The sequence below is a fragment of the Dermacentor silvarum genome, chromosome 8, assembly GCF_013339745.2.
Source record: "Dermacentor silvarum isolate Dsil-2018 chromosome 8, BIME_Dsil_1.4, whole genome shotgun sequence".
Lineage (NCBI taxonomy): Eukaryota > Metazoa > Arthropoda > Arachnida > Ixodida > Ixodidae > Dermacentor > Dermacentor silvarum.
The window spans coordinates 43,894,178-43,916,706 of NC_051161.1; the positions used below are offsets into that span (position 1 = coordinate 43,894,178).

The 22,529-nt window shown below is 50.0% G+C and overlaps 1 protein-coding gene across 2 annotated transcripts in view; it reads left to right on the forward strand.

The window, feature by feature from the left end:
* The window catches only part of LOC119461109 (protein sister of odd and bowel), a 425,754-nt gene extending 413,796 nt beyond the window's left edge, over nucleotides 1–11,958 (forward strand). Inside the window, exons 3-5 of one of the 2 annotated variants that reach the window (XM_037722297.2) lie at nucleotides 2,793–3,211; nucleotides 4,082–4,599; nucleotides 9,181–11,958. In XM_037722297.2, the coding sequence (XP_037578225.1) occupies nucleotides 2,793–3,211; nucleotides 4,082–4,599; nucleotides 9,181–9,586 (1,343 nt within the window). In that variant the 3' untranslated portion in view covers nucleotides 9,587–11,958. The remainder of the gene's footprint in view (nucleotides 1–2,792; nucleotides 3,212–4,081; nucleotides 4,600–9,180) is intronic. The other variant, XM_049655189.1, reaches the window with a different exon arrangement.
* The last annotated feature ends 10,571 nt before the right edge of the window (nucleotides 11,959–22,529 follow it).

Below are 22,529 nucleotides of genomic sequence, written 5' to 3' on the forward strand. Positions count from 1 at the left end.
TATACACACAAGCCAGCTACCGTACGTCGCTCTGAAACCAGTGCGCGTGTTATACACGTTCCGGAACGACACGAGCACGAACGAATTTATAGCAATACTAATGGACGCGTACGCGTACACACAGCGAGGTATACACGAGCGTGTACGCACAAGCATTACGCGGGCACGCACACAGCGGTGGCGTATGTCACCGGCGCTCTGCAGAGACGAGAGCGAGGCCACAGCTGCCAGCGCTGTCGCGCAGGCCGCGTCGTCGTGTGCGACGGCTTTTCTTTCTGTCCTTTTTGCGTTGTGACACAAAAACAAATCGTGACTTGTCTCTCTCTACTGCCTCGGTCTGCGGCGCGGCACCTGCCAAATGAACACTGCCCTAATGAGGCCACGCCGACGCTCGTGTTCGACTCCTGCGACATGCACCCTTCACCACAGTTGGAAAACGAAAGGGTGGAGGGGGGGGGGGGGGGGGAGAGACGGGAAGGGTGGTGAGGCTCAAGAAGAACATCCGTAAATGTCGGCCACGAGCCGCCCTCGCCCTGTTTATCTTTACGAGCGCTGAGGCAACGGGTGGTAAAGTGCGAACAGGGAAGCGTGCATGTTACGACGGAGTTAATTTGCACACTTGCTCGTCGTAGCGAGGGAGACGCGCACATTTCCTGTTTTATTATTTATTTTTTGTTTCTTTACTGGCTCGTTCGTTTACCGGTGTTGTCGCGCTCTGTGCGTGCGACCTCACTGCCGATGTAAAAATGCGTTAACTGATGAGACCTCGCTCTAAATAATTGAATTGAATTCTGGGGTTTTACGTGCCAGAACCACGATTTGATTATGAGGCACGCCGTAGTGGGGGACTCCGGATTAATTTTGACCACCAGGGGATCTTTAACGTGACCTCAGTGCACGGGACAAGGGCGTTTTTTTTTTTTTTTAATTTTCGCCCCCATGGATATGAAGTCTATCGGTCTAAATAAAGTCTATACGAAGATATGAAGTCTATTGGCGTATGTGAAGTCTATTGGTCTATTGGCACAGAGTACCCGCTCTCTATCCGATAAGAAGACATCATACCAAAACGAGAAATCTCTGATTGTACATCGTTTTCAAGGCCTGGTCGGGTACTAAATTATGCGACCATCTTATAGCGGTGAGCGTTTGGTTATTCGAACACCTGACCACCCTTCAATTAACGAGCGTCGGTGTAGTTGCATTTCGCCTTAACGACGAAAGCGAAGTTCTTCATCGTGATTTCATTTCATGCTATCCGCAGCTGTCAAGATCGCTCGACGCGCAGACTAGTTCCGCAAGCAGTTGTGCCCAAATGTGTTTGGTGTATACACTTACTGCGGACCCGTAGATTAGCGCCACGCCTCACTGGCCCAGAAGAGAGACACCATGATACGCCATGATACGAATTACTATGCCAATAGGTGGCCCGTTCTCCTTTCGCGCGTACTGTAAGAAAAACAGATGGAGTGTTAGCAGCGCAATCAGCGTGGCGACCTCGTATGACATTTCGACCGAGGTGTCTTCGTCACAGCACACAAAGTGCCGCAGTGAAGCAAGCTTTACAGACAAACAGAAGTATGGGAAGGGGCATGATTTGTCAACGCTCCAGCACTGTTCCTACGAAAACGTATAGGTTTATGAGAACGCCATAGTGAGTACAAAGAGTACCGTAAAACCCCAGGAAGAAGAAGAAGAACAAACAGTACCACTTAAGGGGGGAGGGGGGCTGCACTCTGAGCAGATGCCCACGGGGGCTCACGACAGTTCGAAAGGCACTATGGCGACACCCAGAGATATCTCGCTGGAAATGTCTATATGAGTAAAGCTGCAATACGGGAGCTGTAATCACTGCATTTTGTGATTATTCCGTTGTGACACGTGATGCTTTAGCAAGATTACCCTTCACTTAGATGTCAACTTCTAGTAAACACACACATTTAACAAATAAATAGCACACGTTTATTGTGTGCACGTCGCTCCTACGTTTTCTTTATCCGCAGCAGCGCAGTGGGACGGACGGCGGTCACCTTCCATTATCGAGCCATCATGAATATTTTATCTATTTCAGTAGCACTATGTGCAATTCCGGCACTTTTCATTCTTACAGGCGTATCGATGTTAAGGAGATCTGATAATTAGACACTTTAGTAGCGAGTGAATGTTCGCAAACATACATACCACCTTTGTTGAGAGAGTTAAAGACACCGCGCGTCCCACAATAACTGTAGCCGTTTCTTGGAGCGCCGAAGGTCAGTAAAATTAGAACGCCAAACAAGGCCGAGGATCACTGGTAGAGACAAAGCAGCATTGGCCTAACAAGGATTTACGCTGGAGCCAAAGTTTCGGCAAGGGGACTCATTATAATGTTTTTGCTCGAGTTGCTCGGTTAGGAGTACACATATTCTGAGGTTGCATTGTGGTTAAAACAAAAGCCTGGAAAGTCAAAATTATTTGCGTACACTCTCTCGTTTATGGTCAGCTCCGGGAGGTCGTAAGACTCCACCAACTGAACTATTGTGGGAAGATTGTGCGCACTACTCTGCAAATTGTGTTTCATATTTTACGAATCTGATGTAACTAGTGCTTACTCTGTGACTATGTAGTTGTAAACTGTGTGATTGTTAGAAACTTTATGTGCGTTTTATATAAGGAAAAGCTGTTGCGCTGCATTAAGGCACACTCAAGCTACGTTGTATAGCTTCTCGCCTGGAGGACCCCTCCAACTGTTGTTGGAAAATGAAGACATTCTATTCTAACCGACACGACCTTTTTTTTCCACCTCTGCGCAGACGTAGCCCACTCGACGAACAACAGCAGCAGCGGTGGTCCCCTCCAAGCGCAGCCGCAGTGCCTGCCGGCCGACCTGAGCCTGCCGTCCAAGTCGCGAGCCGTGCATGCCCCGTCGCCCGCGGCGCTCCTCGGCTTCCGAAAAACCGCGCCGCACCACTCTGCTTCGGCCATGGCCCCGGCCGCAGCCGCGGCAGCGGCAGCAGCCGCAGCCGCCGCCGGCGGACCCTTCTGCGCCGGCGGTCCGTTCCCGCTGGGCGGTCCGCTGCCACTGTTGCCCGGCTTCGCCATGGCGCCGTTCGCGCCCTATCCCCTGCTCTTCCTGGCCGGCGCCAGCGCCGCGGCCCACAAGGAGGCCGCCGGCTCGCAGCTGTCGCCCGCTGCGCCCACCGTGCGTGGTGCCTCCTCGGCTACGAGCACGGTACGCCTGCGCGTTGTGTGTGCGTGTATACGGCGAAAAAAAATTAATAGAGCCGATTTAGTTTGCACATTTCCCGCTTTGCCGCTTCGGCAACCTGCCATATTTAAAGCGATGCTTGTTTTGAGAACCCTACCGGACGCTCCTGGCTGGGTGCTGGGTGCATGCACCATAGTGCTGCGGTCTTGCCGAATAGCTCATTCTTTAAAAAATAGAATTGAATTACGTGCCCGATGGTGATATCGAAACTTGGTCCCCAAGCGTACACAGCAGTCGTTGCTCTAAGCGTTAGGCCACAATCGCACGTATATATTTTTTCTCGTGCATGCAACGCCAACCAGCTCTTTGAGATGATCGCCGCGTGTGTGGCATCGGGATAGCACGGGGTGCGCGAGAGCACATATGCGTGCGCCAGTATTCCATTGCGCCAAATACGCGAGAATGAAATGGGCGAGCTTACAGCATTTGATTTAACCGCTTCACATGGATTCCAAAGTTGGATCTGTATAGCCATATATAACCATCAAGTACACTCCGTATTATCGTACGGGCTGAGCTTGCGTATGGTTATTGGCAGAGAATATTTTAGTGGCTGAACTTAAATGAGACTTTATGAGCTAGTTGAGTGTAAGTGCGCATGTCGGTGGACGTATGTGTTGTTTGTAAGTTTGTCGTATCTTTCACCCAACACGTTGAGTAGCATGCTAGGCTGTCAGTCAGACGAACATATCTTCAGCTTCCATTAAACACAGCATCTAATACCGCTCATCTCTTCGTTGAGCTCGCGACAAAAAAAAAAAAAGCCTGTCTATCGAGATCGGAGAGGTTAAATAAGCTTTTTTTTTTTTTTCAAATTTCCCACCTCCCCCGCAGCGCACGGCGTCGTCCTCGACGTCCAACCACTCCCGACCGCGGGGCAAGTTCGACTTCTCCCGACTCGCCGAGTCGGCCACCTCGCGGGACGGCGACGCGGACCGATCCTCGCTCACCGCCGACGGCCACGAGCGGACGGCTCCCCGGCTCAGTCCGCACCAGCCGCCCTCGATGCCGCCCCAGCACCACCCGTCGGCAACCACGCAGCGCGGGCTCCTGGGTCCACCGTCGTCGGCGGGCAGGCCACCGCCTCCGGCCTTCCCGCTGCTGCCGTCGTACTACTCGCTACAAGGCGCCGTCGGACCCCTGGCGGGGGAACTGTTCGAGCGGAAGCCCGTGCGAGGCCGAGGCGGCTCGTCGAGGCCCAAGAAGGAGTTCATCTGCAAGTTCTGCCAGCGCCGCTTCACGAAGTCCTACAACCTGCTCATCCACGAGCGGACGCACACCGACGAGAGACCGTACACGTGCGACATCTGCCACAAGGCGTTTCGCCGCCAGGACCACCTCAGGGACCACAGGTGGGTGATTTGCGTTCTCTGGTTACACAGCTTTTTTATCTCTTAAAAAAGAAGAATAAAAAATGCAGTTTTTAGAGCGAAAGCTCTACTACGCAATGTCTCTCAAGGTCATTCATCACGTCGCAATGACCTTGAGCCGCCGGAGCGCAAGTGTGCCATGTGTGACGTCACGCCACGTGATCCGCTGCGGAGAGGCGTCGCAGCTGCGCTCGCTCGGAGCCTCGCCGCTAGGTACCACGTGACTAGGCGAGGGTTTATCGGCTGCTTCGCAGGCGCTTGGTCGCTCAGTCGCGCCATGGATGGCGCGCCGGCTGAGCCGTCTGTACGTGCGCTTCAGCGCAAGCGACAGGCTGAATCCAATCATCCAGTAGATATAGCTTGACGGCAGGCTGAGAAATCTCAAGCAAAGGCGAAGTTGGCTGCTAAAACACCGGAGCAAAGGGAGGCCAGATTAGCACGTTATAGAGAAGCTCACCAAGCGCGGAAGGCTGCATTAATGAAACAGCTGTGTGCATAGTCTTTGCGAAACCAAGCCAAACAGACCTTTCGCTCGTGATAACTAGGTTTACAAGAGTCAAACCTCAGCCATTTTTTTTTTTTGTCTACAGAAACTAACTAGCCCGAACTGCCCTCTTGCTAAACTGCTCTTTCAGTGAAAAATAAAGAGAGTCATAACATATACGGTGAAACCGGTACGACTATAACCACGGCCCTGTACGTACATTCGTTGCCTAATAGCGCACATGCTAGAATTTTGGCTGTGCGCGTGTTGAATATAAGCCCCATATTCTCATGAAGAGTCCCGAACCGCGTGATATGCATGTACTGCCCAGACAGTACAATGTTTAGTGCAGTTATTATACATATACTCAATTTCCTAGGTTTCAGCGGACACGTTTCACCTTTCCAACACTATAATACGTGGTGTGTAGAGCAAGATATACGAAAAATAAACCTCCTTGCTGCTGAAGCGTTCATTTCACAATCAAGAAGCCAGAAGCAAAGGCAGAAGCAAAGCCAGAAGCAAAGCCAGAGGCTAGAGGGAACTCTGGCGCTGTGATTGTGCAACTATGATCTCAAAGAGAATGCACATATGGATTTATGTCTGATATTCGTTATTGTGGCTTCAGGTGTTTCTGTGACGTTGGTTATTACGCTGTACTTTTCTAAGTTTCCGAGTGATCGTACAGTCTCTTCTTTTTCTTTCTGAACGCGTGAGGGCAATGTGTTTCTCCGCATATGCATATAGTTATCGTGAGTTGCATTTATTACGCGATATTTATTTTGAATTGATGAAGTTGAAAAGTCACAAAAGCGTTTGAAGTCAGAGGGACAAAGCTTAGGGAAATCTATTTATACCACCCACCATTCCTACCAGTGCTTTAATTATGACGTCATGCTACTATGCCCGAAATTTCCACTGCCAAGCCTGACGTGACCAAAGCGGTGACGTCAGAATCGCCGCTGCTTACTTGGGAGCATCCTCATTAGATTCTATGGCAGTCAGGCCAGGTAGCATTACGTTATGGATCGGAGTGCACAGGCCTTGTGCTATCTAGGCGCGGTTGTTCCTATATATATATATATATATATATATATATATATATATATATATATATGCTGGCTGATCCGGCGATGAACCTCTGGCAGCCTATAGCCCCGGGCACGAACAGCCATAACCGTTGGACACATAAAGTTTATTCCTATCCTGCTGGCTGATCCGTTGCAGTTCCTGTAGATGCTAGCGCGAGTTTCATCCATCAATTTTTGGTAAGAAAGTTCATAGTAAAAGCCACACGACATGGTGAACGGAAGACGCTCCTTTAAACCAATCCGTTCAGCGCGCGACTTTCCTTACGAACACTGCACAACTGCACCTTCGGACGAAGCACCGATGCGCAAATAATATTTCGCAGCGCACGACGTCCACAAATCCTCTCGGCTCCCGCAAAGCACGCGGACGCACACGAAGACGGCGTGCGCACTTTAACGGGCGTACATGCATACATAATACGCACGCGTTCAGCACATCATCGTTAACCTCCTTCGAGACAACCTCAAGACGCATCGCGCCGAGGCCCGTGGGCAGCAGACGTTATTAGCGGGGCGAGCAGATTGAATTTCAATTATCCCCCACATGGAAACGCTTCGACGACGCGACACGCGCCCACCGCCGTTCACAGGCCTCGTGTTATAAACAACCTGACGAGGCGTCTGCCCTGTGGGCGGCGCTCTGTATATACACGTATGCATGTAACTAAACTGCTTGTCTGCGCCGCGTGTATACACAACATACGTCCCCAGCCATCATCGCAGTCGTTGGTGGAGGCGTGCCTTCTCTTTTTCTTTTCTTTTTTCACCGCGTGGCAGTGCATATGTGTATATGTTATACAAAATGCTGCAGCACAGAGGCCCGCGTGCTTGAGGCGTTCGTTTAAATTTCATTTTTCACGCGCGAACACCAAAGGCGCGCGTGGTCGTTTCTGCCCCTGTCCGGAGTCCACGTTTTAGAATATGCACGATCGCTTTACGCTAGAGTCAAAATACAATTTATTTCTTTTTTCTCGAGCAAGCGCGAAGAGCGTTGGTGTTCGTGGCGTACAGCCTAGCGGCCTCGTTGCGCCGTTAGCAGGCAAGGGTTTAAAAGGCTGCGCTGAAAAATAAAATTACCCGAACCAGGAACGCAGCGGAGGATATGTTAAGTGTGCCTTGTTAAACTGCGACCCCTGTTGTCGCGCCATGATTGTTAATTGTAAGGTTCCTTAGTTAACTGTGAGGCAAACCGGAAGTTGTGAGGGTGCTACTTCGTTAAGGTATGAGACCGGGATAGTTGGTTTTTCCAACAAGATGCTACTTCGTTTTGAATGCATGCGTTCGCTTGATCTTTTTAGTGTACCAAGCAGCAAACCGAGAATCACGTAATCAAACATGCTTGCATGATATGAATTCGAATACGCCATTCTGTGGCCACCTTTTTTAATGGTGCAAGAAATTGCACTGTTATTTCTTAAGTTTTATCCATCCCCTTTCTTTATACGCACGCCTTACTTCTAATCTAGACATATACCAACAGATGTGCAGCCTCCCGCATTTTTAGCTACATCGCGCGAGAACACTGCAATATGGTCGTACGTCGTCCTGAAGGGAACATCGCATTAGACGACTCTTGCACAGAAGAGTGCTTAGTGCACTTGAGAGTACTTCTGCGGGTCTCGCTGATTATCGCCGCTTAAAGCCGCTAAAACTACGCGTGATGGACGCTCGCGCGGTATAGCTAAAATGCGGGAGGCTGTACACAGTTACGTAGATAACACGCCACCATTTCGAAAAAAAAAATGGTAAGAAAATACTACCCTTCCGAGTCCTTTTTCGCTCCTCGTAAAGACGTTCAACAGTAAACAGCCGTCATACATATGCTTAAGAAACGAAACTTCAACAGGGGCACTTCAAATATGGACACAGATACGCAGAATTAAATTTTGCTGGTGAATTTCATACAACATGCCGTTCGTCTTCTCTAACAAAGAACTATGTGAAGTGCGTGAATGTCAAAAATAACTATGCTATAATACTAATATTACTCTTCCTCGGGAACAACCCTTCGATTTTTGTGTTCTGATTATAATTTTGCTCTTTCTGTATGGTTTTGTTTGTGCATAACAGCACGGCTAAAAGCGCGAAATATTTCGTCCCGTTGTTCGGCGTGTCGGTCGCTAGCAAATACTCGTCGGCAGCAGGCAAGCCTCCTTGCCTGTTGTCAGGTCGCGCTTTATACATTTTATGCGTGTTATACTATAGCCTGCTGCCAGGCTATAAAAGTCAGGCAGCGACTTTTATACATTTTCACCCTGCATTACGCCAAATGCCACTTAACTTTTAGACATAACTTGAGTCTTTTCTCACGATAGCAAGGCAGAGAACTTAGCAAACGAGAACAACACGATTGAGTTCCAAACAGTACAGAAGGGTCACAGGAAAGTAAAGATTGTAATTTATCTATATAGTGGGGGAACACTTTCAGTCGACTGGGCCAATGTTTCGACAAGGAGGAGTTGTTTTCGTCAGGGCCTTGAAGAAGAAAAGTCCTCCATGTCGGAACGTTGGCTCCGTGTACTGAGGCTTCTCTCGTTCGCCAACTATATTGGTAAAGACGGTTGAGCGAACTTTATCCGTATGAAGTTTGTTTATCGCGACGTGCAATTGTGCGCTTCAATACCATTCCATAAGTTGATTTAACTCTGACCACATTTTTTTTAATTCTTGCGCTGAAGTTTCGTCAAATCTTACATCATATTCGTGTATGTGTAGAATTACATAAATATTTGCATAACAAACTTGAAAATTTTGATGATGCTTTGTGAGTGCCCGTTCGTTCTTAAAGACTGCTTGTGTGTTATCACGCACGTATCTGTTCCATATACTCGTTCTTAACACATTTTTCTTTTTTGAAGTATCCACTCCTGCTAGGGCCAGAGTATGGCCTGCAGCATATTGAAAGAACTAAATAACGCACAAGCGCAGGACTCCAACTGCCAACGCTCACAGTAACCCATTCTCCGCACCTTTCCCTCATCTACCCAGGTACATCCACTCGAAGGAGAAGCCGTTCAAGTGCGGAGAGTGCGGAAAGGGCTTCTGCCAGTCGCGCACCCTGGCCGTGCACCGCATCCTGCACCTGGACGACTCGCCGCACAAGTGCCCCACGTGCGGCCGCAGCTTCAACCAGCGCTCGAACCTCAAGACGCACCTGCTGACGCACACGGACATCAAGCCGTACCACTGCCCAGCCTGTGGCAAGGTGTTCCGCCGAAACTGCGACCTGCGCCGGCACGCACTCACGCACACCCTGGGCATACCGGAGGACCCGGACCTGGAGAACTCGTGCAACGAGCCGGGCACCTCTTCGAGCGCCATCGACATCATCGAAGATGACGATGACGATGACAGCGACCACCAGCCCGCGGACATACTCGACGTGGAGAACTGATACACTGTTATGCACACTTGGTTGGTGAACTGTCACATCCTGCCGGGGCGTGTGTACCTGTGAGCGCAGAAAAAGGTTGGGAGTATGGCGAGACGCCGTGTGCGCATTGTAACATGGCGGCTTTTCATCCAGTGACGTGTGCTACCCACGTGATCTACACCACCACCTATCCGTCGTGTCGCCTGAAGGATCGGCAAGAAGATTACCTTCGTTGGTTATATTTCGACAGAGACCCCGATCGCGCAGAATTATTGCCGTTGATATGGCTGTCCTGGAAGAGCTGTATAGCATGTAGTCAAAAATTTGAGGCAGTGAGTGAAAACATTGCGAATCTATAGGTTGGCTGGTGCTTGGATTTTCTTTGAGCTACCGCCTCATTTCTCCGAACGACAGTCACTGTTACGATGATCAAGCGCGAATTTTCATCACAAAGTTCCGCCCATTGTGCCCTGCTCGAAGTTTTCTAGGAGCGTTACTACGATCAACTTCATCTCCAGCGACAAGATTGATCACTTGATGATGTGGTTTTCATATTTCTGCGGTATCCACCTTCAGTAAGCACTGTGGCTTGTGCGCACCTATTCGTGACCGGCGTAGGAACAAAAATAAATAGAAAACATAACAAATCTTTCTCAACGAACGAGCCGCCACTCAAATACATGGCGCCTGACTGTGTGTGACGGGGAACGATTGGCCTTTTGAATGCTCTTTTAGAAATGTTTCAAATCTGTGACTGGCTTGAGTTGTCAGCCACTGATGTTACTCATCGTACAATGATCAGTCATGCTATACAAAAGTCATATTCATTATGATGTTCCTTCATCCGTGACGAAGGGTGTGTTTTGAGAAATTCGCGATCATCCCCACCTGAATGAACCACCTGGACGTCTGTGGATTCCTTCCGACGTGTATACCACCGTTTTTCGGCCCTCGCAGGCTACGCAAAAAATGTGTATTGCGTTTCCTTTTGGAACGTTCGTGGAAGACTGAGTGTAGGTGAAAACTTGGTGAAACACGGTGAAGTGCTACGATATGTGCCCCATGTTGATCGGACTTGACGCGAGGCAGTCACCGACACCCCGACTGTGAAAAAAAAAAAAGGACACGTGAGTGGTGAACCAGTGACTTTGAACGCTTGTCGTCCGCATTATCTGAATGATTCGCAATGTGCTATTGTATGTATTTCCCGTTGCACCAATGTTTCCAAGTGGAAATAGTCTTCAAGGGACACGTAGACCCTGTGTTTGAGAATTTCGTGCTCCGTTTTATTTTTTTTAACTTTCCTTTATTTGCTTGCTTTACTGTGAACATTTATGTGGGACTAGCCAGCGAGCCGTCTGCCACAGTGGCGTTAAGTTATTGGTTATCGTATTTATAACCTGAATCTTCCGGGCTGAGTTAGTTTTCAGTGATCGCGCGGTGCTGACAGTGCAATATACATGCTAGCGTACGGCAGGAAATTGATTGGTTACGACGTTTCCGGCCTCTACAGTTACACGTTATAATACTTCGCGGTAAATGCCGTGCTTTTGTTATGTGCGTTCGCTATAGGTTGCAGCGAGCTGCTGAAAGTGTTGCTGGCAAACGCTATGGATGCGGAACGCTTCTCTGTATGCCAAAGATTTCGTAGAACGAATGGTAAAAAGAGAATTTCGCGGTGAAAACCCAGACTGTGATTAATCGCCTGAACTCCGCACTTGAGTGACGTGCTAGGTATCGTATTATCTCGAACGCATGGCATAATTTTTTTTTTAGAACCGTATGTACCGAGTAAGCTCGAGGGGGGATCCAAACTACTTAACCACCAACTGAAGTTTTAGTGCCCATTCGATGAACGTAACACACGTTGAGAAAGTATGGAATTCAACCCCAAAGTTTTTCCCTGAGAATGGATGGATCCTTTTCACAATGTGAACAACCACCGAAAGTCGAATATACCCTTGCCATCGCCACGTATTCCGAATACGCGGTGAAGCATTAGGCACTGCCTAGGGAGCCAAGATAGAAGAAATCGAGCAAGCGAAATGCGCCTATATGGTTACTTGGCCGCACGTGATATGCCGATCTTTAAGCTGACGACTTCGTTATTCTGTCTGAGCATCCAACGGATGTTTGCCAGAAAATCTATAATTGTGCACCTGAAGTGATGGAAGCTGTAGCACTCGCTCAGGCTTTATAAGCATACTTCAGGCTAATCACGTGAAAAACCAGGGGAAGCTAAGCAGATGCCGTCTGGTTGCTGTTCCACGTACACGCCCCGCAATTCGAGCAAACTTGAAAACCGCTTGCAACGAGTAAAGCGACATCATATAATACTGTCTTGTCATCTACACGTCCTCCATGTCTGAAAGGTGGACCATCACAAAATAATCTAGTTTTTCAAAGAAAATCTTTTTTTTTTCTTTTTTTTTTTTTTCTTTTTTTTTGGGGGGGGGGGGGGGGGGGGGGGGGGGGTTAGTCGCGTTTGAGAGCAATTTCAACGAGCATCCTCGAGTTACCGTGTGGCATTCGCGGAGTTTCGACGAAAGCGTGAGGCGCTCAGCATGCATCGTTCGTCTGAACAGGCTGACGAAAAACGCAACTCAGAAATGAGCCGGGAGGAATGATGGTCACTTTCAACTAGTGTCAATCAGCCAGCGCACGCTTACGTCAAAAGCGCCAAGAGTAAGTGAAAGAGAGAGGGGAAGAAAGAAGAAACAGACGAAGTGTAAAAGAACATGTATTTGTCTTCCGCTTCATTTCGAAAGATGTACCCACAGTCTCACGCAAAGGAAAAAGTAATAATCGTGATTTGAGAAATCAGAAAAGAGGAAGTCACAACTGTGCTGGCACTTTTTTTTTTTTTTCCTTTTGGTTGCGACTTTCGCTTGTTTGCTTTTGCTGTTAAGAAGGAGCGAACGTAAGGATGACAGCTAGCCAACCGGTAATCCGCGCGCTTTCTCCGCTCACCAGGCGGCGCACCTGCGCGGCGTTATAAGGTGCAAACGTCAGAGGAGCTCAGCGGGGGCGGTTTTTCGCTTGTGTGTACACGAAGCATGATACATACTCACTGCTGCGGTGACGTGGAGCACGTCGAGCCGGACGGCGAGACGCGAAGTAAGCAGAGGTGAGGAGGAGGGAGGGGAAACGAGCAAGACAAGAACCCACTCGGAACGCTAGTCACTTTCCATTTTCGCCGCCGTTTCTGTGATGCCTTGAGGTGGAGGCAGACACGGCGTTCCGCCGCGATACCCCCGAGGAGCTAGGCACCTGGGGGGGGGGGGGGGGGGGGGGGGGGGGGGGGGGAGCGTCTCCGGGACAACCGCAAAGAGAGATTTTGTGCATATGTCTTCGCTTCGTATTGCAGTCGGAAAGAACATACCTTACGCGGCGTGACAGTCTTGTCATCACTTGTGTTTTGGGTTTTTTTTTATCTTTAACCTTCTTTAGCCTGCGTGTAAGCTATAGGAGTACTCGAAGCGGTGAATGTTTTCGAGTACCCTATGGTATACAGCTGCTGGGAACGAGATCGCGGGTTCGATTGCATGTGACGGGTGTGTGCTGAGCCTTAGGTGCACTTTGAAGTATATCGCCGAGTGGTTCAAACTGGTTCTCGCCCACGACACCACTACGGCCTCACCCGTGGACCCTGCCTAGCCTTGGCACGTTAAAACCCACCGAGCAGTCGTTTCAAATGCTAGGTAGATTGGCTGCGTGTTTGTAAGGACAGTAACGTGGCGAGAGGTGTCGCGAACTCAGGAAGAAACAGTCACTTCGCTATTTCTACGATAATCTTTGGCAACTAACTTCTGAAATCTTGCCCCCCGAGTACGGTACTTTGTCTTTCAAGAAAATTCGGCTCACTGAAAGTTGTTCAAAATTACCATCTTCGGTGCGGAGACCAACCGCAACACCCCCACCCTCCTTTAAAAAAAAATATTAACTGTATTCAAGATCATATTGGCGCCCATGAGTGACACCTCTGCCTTGTCGTGCCGTCACTATCTGTAGCTTGTGCACAAAACTGTAGGCGGCAAGACGTCTTGGAATTGTCTTGAACATCCTCGTTTGTGAACGTACAACAATCGAAGTTAGAGCCATTATGCACTTGGAAGTGTGATAGCGCTTTCAGGTGTATAATGGATCTAACTTGGATTAGCACTTATCAATGCATAAGTGCTCACATTCTTTCGATACTAGCAAAATTGGTAGTGCTGGAGAAGCCATTGTTCTTTCTCACTAACGAAGTTTCGCTATTGATATAGGAGCGGATCAATACTGCACGAAGTGTAACGTGTAAGGCTACCAGGGGACTTGCAATCCGTAGAAAGGCCAATGTATTTAGAAGACGACGTTCGCACCTCTAAACGTCATGCCGTCAAAAGCGAGCCGAAGCGAAGTCAATGCACGATCTCTTGCGCTTGGTTGTCTTATTATATTATTGCCTGTGCTTTATTATTATTATTATTCTTTTCTTTTTCGCGCCTGTACATGTGTGCTGTTGTTCATGCCCTCATCTCCGGGTGTTTCTGTTTGTCAGCAATGACTTGTGTAAATACACGCGACTATGTTGTCTGCACATCACCTAACTTATAAGGCCAAATGTTACGCATTAAAGTGAGAACGTTACAAGCAAAACTTCTTTGTGTCCAGTTGATTTGTCGTTCTTTTTTTACTTTGTCATTGAAGTAAGAGCTCTCAAGTTATCACCAGGACGGCACTGCAAGGGCTACTCGGTGATTAGCTCCGTGGCTGAGGCACTCGGGCCGGAAGACGGCAGCCGAATGGATGATGGCCACAGAAACTGGAACCGACGGTGGTGGCGGCAACCATTCGGCAACCGAATTGTGACTGCACCGAGCGCAAGCGCACAAAGCGTTTGAGCGCCGTGAAGGTGGCAAGTCTGCCCGAACGAAAATAATTATGACAAAAAAATTCACCGACGATTGCGATACTCCCTAATGCAAAATTTGGGCGCAGCTCTTTACGTGTTTTGATTCCGCGATATATTGGCATGGCACGGACAACCTGTCTCGTGCGGCACGTTGCAAACGGAGCGAAGTGCGGCGCGACTGCCTTGCTAATCGGGAGATCACGGGCGGCAGCGCGTGGGTGACGAGAGGGCGCGATTCACAGCAGCCGCCGCAGACAGACCTCCGCTCATACAGCGCTTTGTTTCCATACAGACGACGCGCGCTACTCTGGCGCCACCTCGTAGCCATCGTCGCCGCAAAGGCCGTCTTGCGTGGCACTACGCCTTTCTTCTCACGCTTTCGCCAAACCCTCCTCCTCCGCTTTCCTGCTCGCGCTCCGTTCGCTATCACCGCCTTCCATTTCCCACTGCGTTCCGCGTTCGCTTTCATCTTTCGCTGTGCTCGTTCGTTCGGTTACGAGGGACAACGCCGACGCTCGCCGTAGGAACGGGCGCCTAAAAGCTCCGCTCTAAAGTGTCTCATTTGAAAGGAGACACTGGTTCCTGTTCCCCGCACACGTAAAACGACTGCATGATGTAGTCCACTTCGTGGTTTATAATCGACACATGAATCTAAACGAGCTTCTACACGATTAGTGGGGACCCAGAATGAAGTGGTGGAAAATAATTCCACGTGGATTCATCGCAATGATATTGCGGCGTCAATCCGGAACTTTCTAAGTCGGAGAAAAGCCATCGAAACGTGGCTAAGTGCATGTCTGGTGCATCGCGCGCTATACTGCCAGCATAGCCGTGCTCGCTGCTCACTTTGTCCCACATATCCTTTTTTCATGCCTTCGCCTTATACACCCCACGTAGAGTAGCAAACCAGACATTCGTATGGCCGAACACTTTTCCGTTACAACTTTTATTTTATTTTTTATATTGCTTTCTTTCTGTCTGCCTGTTTCTGTACTCGTTTCCCTCGCGCTCGAGGCTTACAGAGACGTGTGAGTTTTTCTCTCTCACAGTTTAAGTATTGAAGACAGAGTACAGGCGCACGCAAAGACGAAATTTATAAACCATGTCGCTTCTGCCACGTATGCTTGCTTTGCACAATGTAAAATAATTTACACCCCTAATAGTGAGTAAGAATGTAAATGTGCCTAACTCACACCTTTGCACCCAAAAAGGTGTAAATGTGTGAGTTACGGACACAATTACACCCTTATCCACTATGACGGTGTAAATTATTTTACAATGCACCAGTTCATGCGTGCACATCTCCTTTCTACGGGAGTTTATTCTCCACGTGGAGGCCATCGCGCGAAGAGATTGGGCGCAAGCGCTTCCGGCGCTAAGGGGCTGATTCCACACCCAACCCAAGCTGAGCACACGTCGGCCCGCAGACCCTCCACCGTGTGCCACGGCCGCTTGCCGCTGCGCATCAGATGCAATGATGTCGGAGTCAGATAGAATTCGCGCGTGCGCATCACACAGCCGACGAACATGCAGCGAGAATAGGTGGAGGGGGGGGGGGGGGAAAGGGGGGGTGAAGGCGATGGGGTGGGGTGTGTTGCCCCCACAACGCGGCCGGCGGGCGTGCATAGTCGCGCGCCCGTCACGTGCGGCGCGCGCTTATTCTTCGTGCGGCGGCTGGGCAGAAGGGGCAGCACGCCGCACGCCTTTTCGGCAAACCGGTGGCACGTGCTGCTACGTCCGGCTGCAGCTACAGACGCGCCCCGGCCACCGGACCTCTGCGGGCAGACCGAAGCATGCACGCTCGGGACAAGGGGTCCGACGGCGGCGGCCGGAGAGGTCAACGCGCGTGCGCGCGCCTTGCACGCGAGCAAGTTGATGTGCGCGAGTGCGTGCTCGAGGCGCGAGGGACGCGCTGACCATTCAACCAACCCACTCCCCTCGCCCACCCCCTTCAGCACTTTCGTATAGGCGTACGCTGCTGCCACGAGCGCGAGATAGCAACCGGAACCGGTGTGCAGAAGCCGCGCTCCTGAGCGGAGGAACGCTGCACTGCCCGCGTGGTCTCCGAGACTGTGGAACGTGCCCCGCGCCGACAGTCTCAGAGGCGTTGTAATGTTCTCACGCGCACAGCACTTTCCGCGTGGCAAGACGTGGGGTGCGCGCCTGCAAGAATTACAGGAAAAGCATCGCATGCAATGAGTTAGTCTGTCAGGATGAACTAGTCGCCCGTTCTCAGAAAAGAGATTCAGAAAAGAGATCTTCAAGACCTTTTGCAACGATATTTTTTTTCATTCAAAGCGGCGATGAGCTGAAAGGCTTCTCTGTATACATAGGTGACGTATACACTTCAACTAACGACAACTGGAGCAGACGACTCGTCAACTGACAAACACGCGTCGCAGACATGAAATCGATTCGCAGACCTGAGATCGATTCGCAGGCGGAAGCAAATTAATATTCTTCTTGCGTCTCTTTCGGCCAAGAAAGCATGACGATTACAAACACGCTGACGATAATTGCGACAGACACCACAAGGTTAAGTAAAGTATACTTTTAACAGCTGTAAGTGGTCAACAGTGGTCTAACAAAGGTTGTCTCAGTGGACTTGTCTTCGTCAGATCAACAACTGCGTTTCTTGACAGCGGGCTTTAACATCCGTAGCTCCCTTACATTTGTTCCTTTTTTTTTCGTACCTGCTGGACGGAACCAAACAGAAACGGTCTGCGTGTTGGAAGCTGCAGGTAGCCCATGCAGTTCGTGTATACAGGCGACAGTGTTATGGCGCATCTGGATCGGGATATATTTAAAAAAGCTTATACTCGTTCCGCTTTGGAATGGGTGACATACCTATATGCGACTCTTACGTGACCGGAGAACTTAGAACATTTCCAGTTAATGTTTTCCCCTTACAACGTCCATCGCCATCCTCTCCGGTATGGAAGCATTAAACCGGCATGGATTCGAGACTGTTTTCTGAAACGAAGATACTGGCGCGAAAAGCAACGAAGGCGTTGTTACAGTAGCTCAAGTCGACAGGTCTCTGCGACCGCTTCACTGTTAATCTTGTTCCACCTAGGTTCCGCTATAGGCGGCACATTTTTGCAAATGTGTTCCACTTGCTTAGACAGAACAGCGTTCTCCATAAAATTGCGAAGTGGAAGGCCGGAACGGCGTTCCATATATTTGAGCTTTTAATATACTTTAAAGTCACATAACAATCATACATTGCGAACAATGTTCCAATGAAATAACCACTGTTATCCGGAACAGTGTTCCACATTCCCGTAACTATACTACCTGGAGCGTTACTCCATGCATCTGTAACTGGAACAATGTTTAAGCGTATGGAGCGGTGTTCCATATATTTGAGCTTTTACTATACTTTAAATTCACATAATTTTATACTGGGAACAATGTTCCAGTAAAATAGCCACTGTTATCCGCGGGACAGTGTTCCACGTGCCCGTACCTACTACCTGGAGCCTTCTTCTATGCACCATAACTGGAGCAAACTTTAAGCATGTGACGGTGCTACAGCCTAAGTGGAAGTGGAAGCTGGAACATAAGTAGAACAATATTAAGAGTATAGGCTTGGTGCGAACCTTCAAGTAGTGCTCTCTCTTTCCTGTTCTTCCTCTCTAATCGCCCCTTAATACAACTACACCCCCCCCCTCCTCAAGTGCAGGGTAGTAAACCGGGCGTGCGCCTGGTTAACCTGCCTTCCTTTACTTGCTTCTCTCCCTTTCCCACAGCATTAACCAAGCGGTGGTCTTCTGAGCCGCGGCACGCGAGCCGAGGGCTGCTAGTCGGCGAGGGCCGCTCCGGTGCATCCGTTCGCACAACCCGGATCTGGCGGGCTAAAAGCGGCGGCGGTATGGGGGGAAAGGGGGGGGGGGGGGGGGGGCAGCCGCAAGACGCATAGCGCACACACGCCAGCGGGCGGAGCTGCCGGCGCCGCGTGCGCGCGGCGAGTAATCACACGTAGCCGGCGCATAAAAATGAGCGCCGCCGCCGCCAGCTCGCGCGCAATCAAAAGCAAGCGAGCGGCGGCCCGATCCCCTGCGCGGGGGTGAACTTCGGACTAGAGTGTACTAGACAATGGTCGAGTGGGCCGAACGGCGCTCTCCCGCTGAGGCGCCGCGTGTGGAAAAATTATGCGAGGGCGCTGCGAGCGAACTGGATTGGGGCGGAAACGCGCTCCGCGGCATATTCAACGTACTTTCGCTGCGTGCGCCGATGCCGATTGCGCATAGTAGCTCTTAAAATAGTGCTTTATTTCAACTGCAAATTTATGCTTACACCATTTTGCCAAACATATATATTTGAGGCATGGATTACACAGCGCGACGTCTTCAATTTTGCTGTCGTTGTCAAGCGCGTCGTCTGCTAGGGAGCGCGCGTTCTCTACGTGGACGCTGGCGGACGCCCAGTTTTTCTCGCAGAACGTCTGTGCAGTACATTTTTTTATGTTTAGTTGCTTTGGTGAGCCCATGACTCTTGACGGCCGGTACTAAATGTAGTTTTAGCCAGGTGAACTGCTGTTTTTACCACTGTCTTCTGGTACCACTGTAACTGGTATCTCTGCAACATGAAGCTAGGTAATTTTATTATTGATATCGTGTCATTTTACGCACGCTTTTTGTTGGTGGATGTTTATCAGGGAAAATCATCGAAGAAAACAGCATTAGAGTGAAATAAACTAGGTTTAATAACTGCGTGGCGCGAAGAATGACCAATGTATTTCTAGATAATTTAATCGAAGGGTGCATAAACATATATGTTCACGATATATATGTAAGGAAAAAATAACAAATAGTCTAAATGGACGAATTGAAAAAGCGAGAACTCCTGACCGGAATAAGCGCACGTGTTTGCTGTAACACACTTATTAGGGAATACTGCACATAAAACTCTCATTCGCAGAAATAATATCCAAAGCAGGCAAAAACATCGTATATATATATATATATATATATATATATATATATATATGTGTGTGTGTGTGTGTGTGTGTGTGTGTGTGTGTGTGTGTGTGTGTGTGTGTGGGGGCGCGCGCGCGCGCGCAAGTGTTGTTGCTATACTGTACGACGCCGAATAGTCGTTTCCGTTCGAATGTAACGCATAACAGCACTGTTGAAGTCTCGAAGGTGAGGGACCGATGGAAGTGAGGACTGTTATTCCGGATGGTAGTGCTACCGGAGAGTCGTGGTTGTTGCGCAGAGGCGCAGTTTCTGAGAGAATTAACGCATGGGTGTTAATAAGTCCTGCTTAACAAGTTTCTAGCTGTCATTCAATATAAACGCCCTGTTTTGGGGCAGCCTGTAAATCTGCTCACTTGATTCAGGCAAGGAAACCTTTTTTTTTTTTTGACAGTCTCATCATGTTTGCAACCCATTAAAACTGGGTGCCTCTGTGGTACCACACTTATCTTCTTCAACGAACGCAACAGATCTGCACATCTCTACGTGTATGTGAGGCATGCCGTTCCTTTAATTGTTTCATTATGATCGTTGTGATAGTGCACCGAATAACTGAAAGCAGCCGTTTATAATGTACAAGCTGCTGACTTGAGCGGTACGTCATACATTTGGGAACGGCATTACATTTATGTATGAAATATAGGATAAGCGCGATAAGCGTTTTTCTCTGAAATCAGCCTGGAGAATTATTTATTTTACCCCTAGAAAAAAGCCGAAGAACGCAGCCACTTACTTTTTTCTCTTTTTTTTAATTTAAAGAAATTGTTTGGTTTTACGTGGCAAAGCTACGATGTCATTATAAGGCACCCGGTTTAGTTTTCACCACCTGGGTTCTTTAACGTGCACCTAAATAGACGTGCACGAGTCTTTTTTCATTTCGTTCCCATCGAATTCCGCGACCTGGTTTGAACCCGCAAGCTCCAGTTTAGCAGCGCAACGCCGTATCCACTTTATAGCCACTAATTAGGCTACCGCGCAGGCTTTCTTTCTCTTCTTCTTTTGATCTTTTTTGAAGTATCGACTAAAAATTTCACGTACGGCTTACGGCCAAATATTAGCACATAGAATGACTAACTAAAACCATTTCCGGCGCTCGATCGCGGTCCGACTGCAATGAATGACCCCTTACCAATTACTCCGCATTCTGTTACGCGAGGAAGGCGGAAACTTGAATGAAATGTTGCGCTGCAGTTTACTCTTTCTTTTTATCTATAACAATGCTTCCCGTAAATCTGAGTACAGGCGCCGGATGGGGCAGATATGCTTTACTTGTTTGAATTAAGCGGCAAACAAGAACGTTGCATATTGCCACCTGTAGGTAGTGGGTCGAGGGCAAGAGTGGGTCGAGCCCAAGAGAAGAAAGAAGACCGCGCGCTCCTTCTCTGCTCGAGCCAGCCCCGACGGTCGCGTCTTCCAAGAGCCAGCTGCTCTACGTTTATTAAACCTTCAGGGCTACTTCTCGAGGCTCGTGACAAACTGGTGGAGGTGCTGGGTAAGCGTCTTCACGGATGTTGCAGACCCCTCCAAGGATCCGCGCTACGAATCCAGTGCCTGTCGACACTCCCGTGCATCGGGCCAGCCGCAGGATCAGGGGACTGTCTCCAGAAGTCGTCAACGCTACAGTTCCCACCACATCAACCGGTATGACCAGCGCTTCTCTTCAAACCGCCCCAACCGGTACGGGAAGCACGATGTCGAACCGTTACACACTTGAGAGCCCACGGATCCCGAAGACGTTTCATGGCACAGTGTTCGAAGACGTCGAAGACTGGATGGTCGAATACGAGCGCGTGGCCTCCGTGAACGAATGGAACGACACGGAGAAACTCCGACACGTCTACTTCTACCTGGAGGATGGCGCGCGTACGTGGTTTCAGAACCGCGAGGGGCAACTGACGTCGTGGCGTGAGTTTTGTCGTCAGCTTTTGGAGACATACACCAGTCCTGATCGCCACGAACGAGCGGAACGTGCAATTCAGGCCCGCGTCCAGTTGCCAAACGAAACTGTGACCACTTACGTCGAAGACATGACGCGCCTCTTCCGACGGGCCGATCCAAGAATGACGGAGGAGAAGAAGTTACGTCATCTGATGCGCGGGGTCAAGGAGCAACTCTTCGCTGGCCTCGTACGGAGCCCTCCGCAGACGGTCGCGGAGTTCTTGTCCGAGGCCGTGACTATGGAAAAGATGCTTCTGCATCGCTCGAACATGTATGAGCGGCAAGCGAACAGCATGTCTGCTGCTGACATTTTCACGGCCATAGGAAGCAACGGTGACTGTCTGCGAGAACTCATCCGCTCTGTCGTGCGTGAAGAGTTGCAAAAGGCCGCCGTAACACCGCACCCTACGGTAAGCTCCATAGCGAGCATTATCAAGGACGAAGTGCACCAGGCGCTCCGTGACACCTCGCCTGCCTGCTAACGCTGCGGCAGTACCTGTTGAATATCCGCGTGCGACCTACGCGGAAGCCCTGAAGCGCCCTTCTCCCTCTCCACCGCGGTTCGTTCGTGCACCTCCTACGGTGTCAATTCAGTCGGCGCAGCCGATGTCGTACTACGACGCTGGGTATACACCGCCGCCGGTTGTTCATGCCGCTCCATTTGCCCACCATTCAGAGCAAGCTGTTCGCTACGTCGACGACAGACGCCCGCCCCCTCGGAAGTCGGATGTTTGGCGCACACCCGATCATCGGCCTCTGTGCTTCCACTGCGGTGAAGCTGACCACCTGTACCGCCAGTGCCCATACCGGCGCCTTGGGATTCGCGGCTTTTCCGCATACTCGCCGCCACCCCGATACGGCCAGCGACCCCGGGACATTGAGGACTACCTCTCTCAGCAGCGCTTGCCACCGCCTGCCAGGCGGCAGTCGCGATCGCCGTCTCCCAGACGATTTTCACCTCCGCCCCAGCGCTATTCTCCCGAGCGGTCGACCAGTCCGCGCCGGGAAAACTAACTGAGGCGATCTTTGGGGGCGAGGTCGCTGACGGTCGAAGCGCTGAAGACCTCCGACGGACGCAGTTACGGAAACATACCGATCCGCCATCACCTGCAGCTGAACGAGACGACCGGCTTTCGCTCGATATACCAGTGAC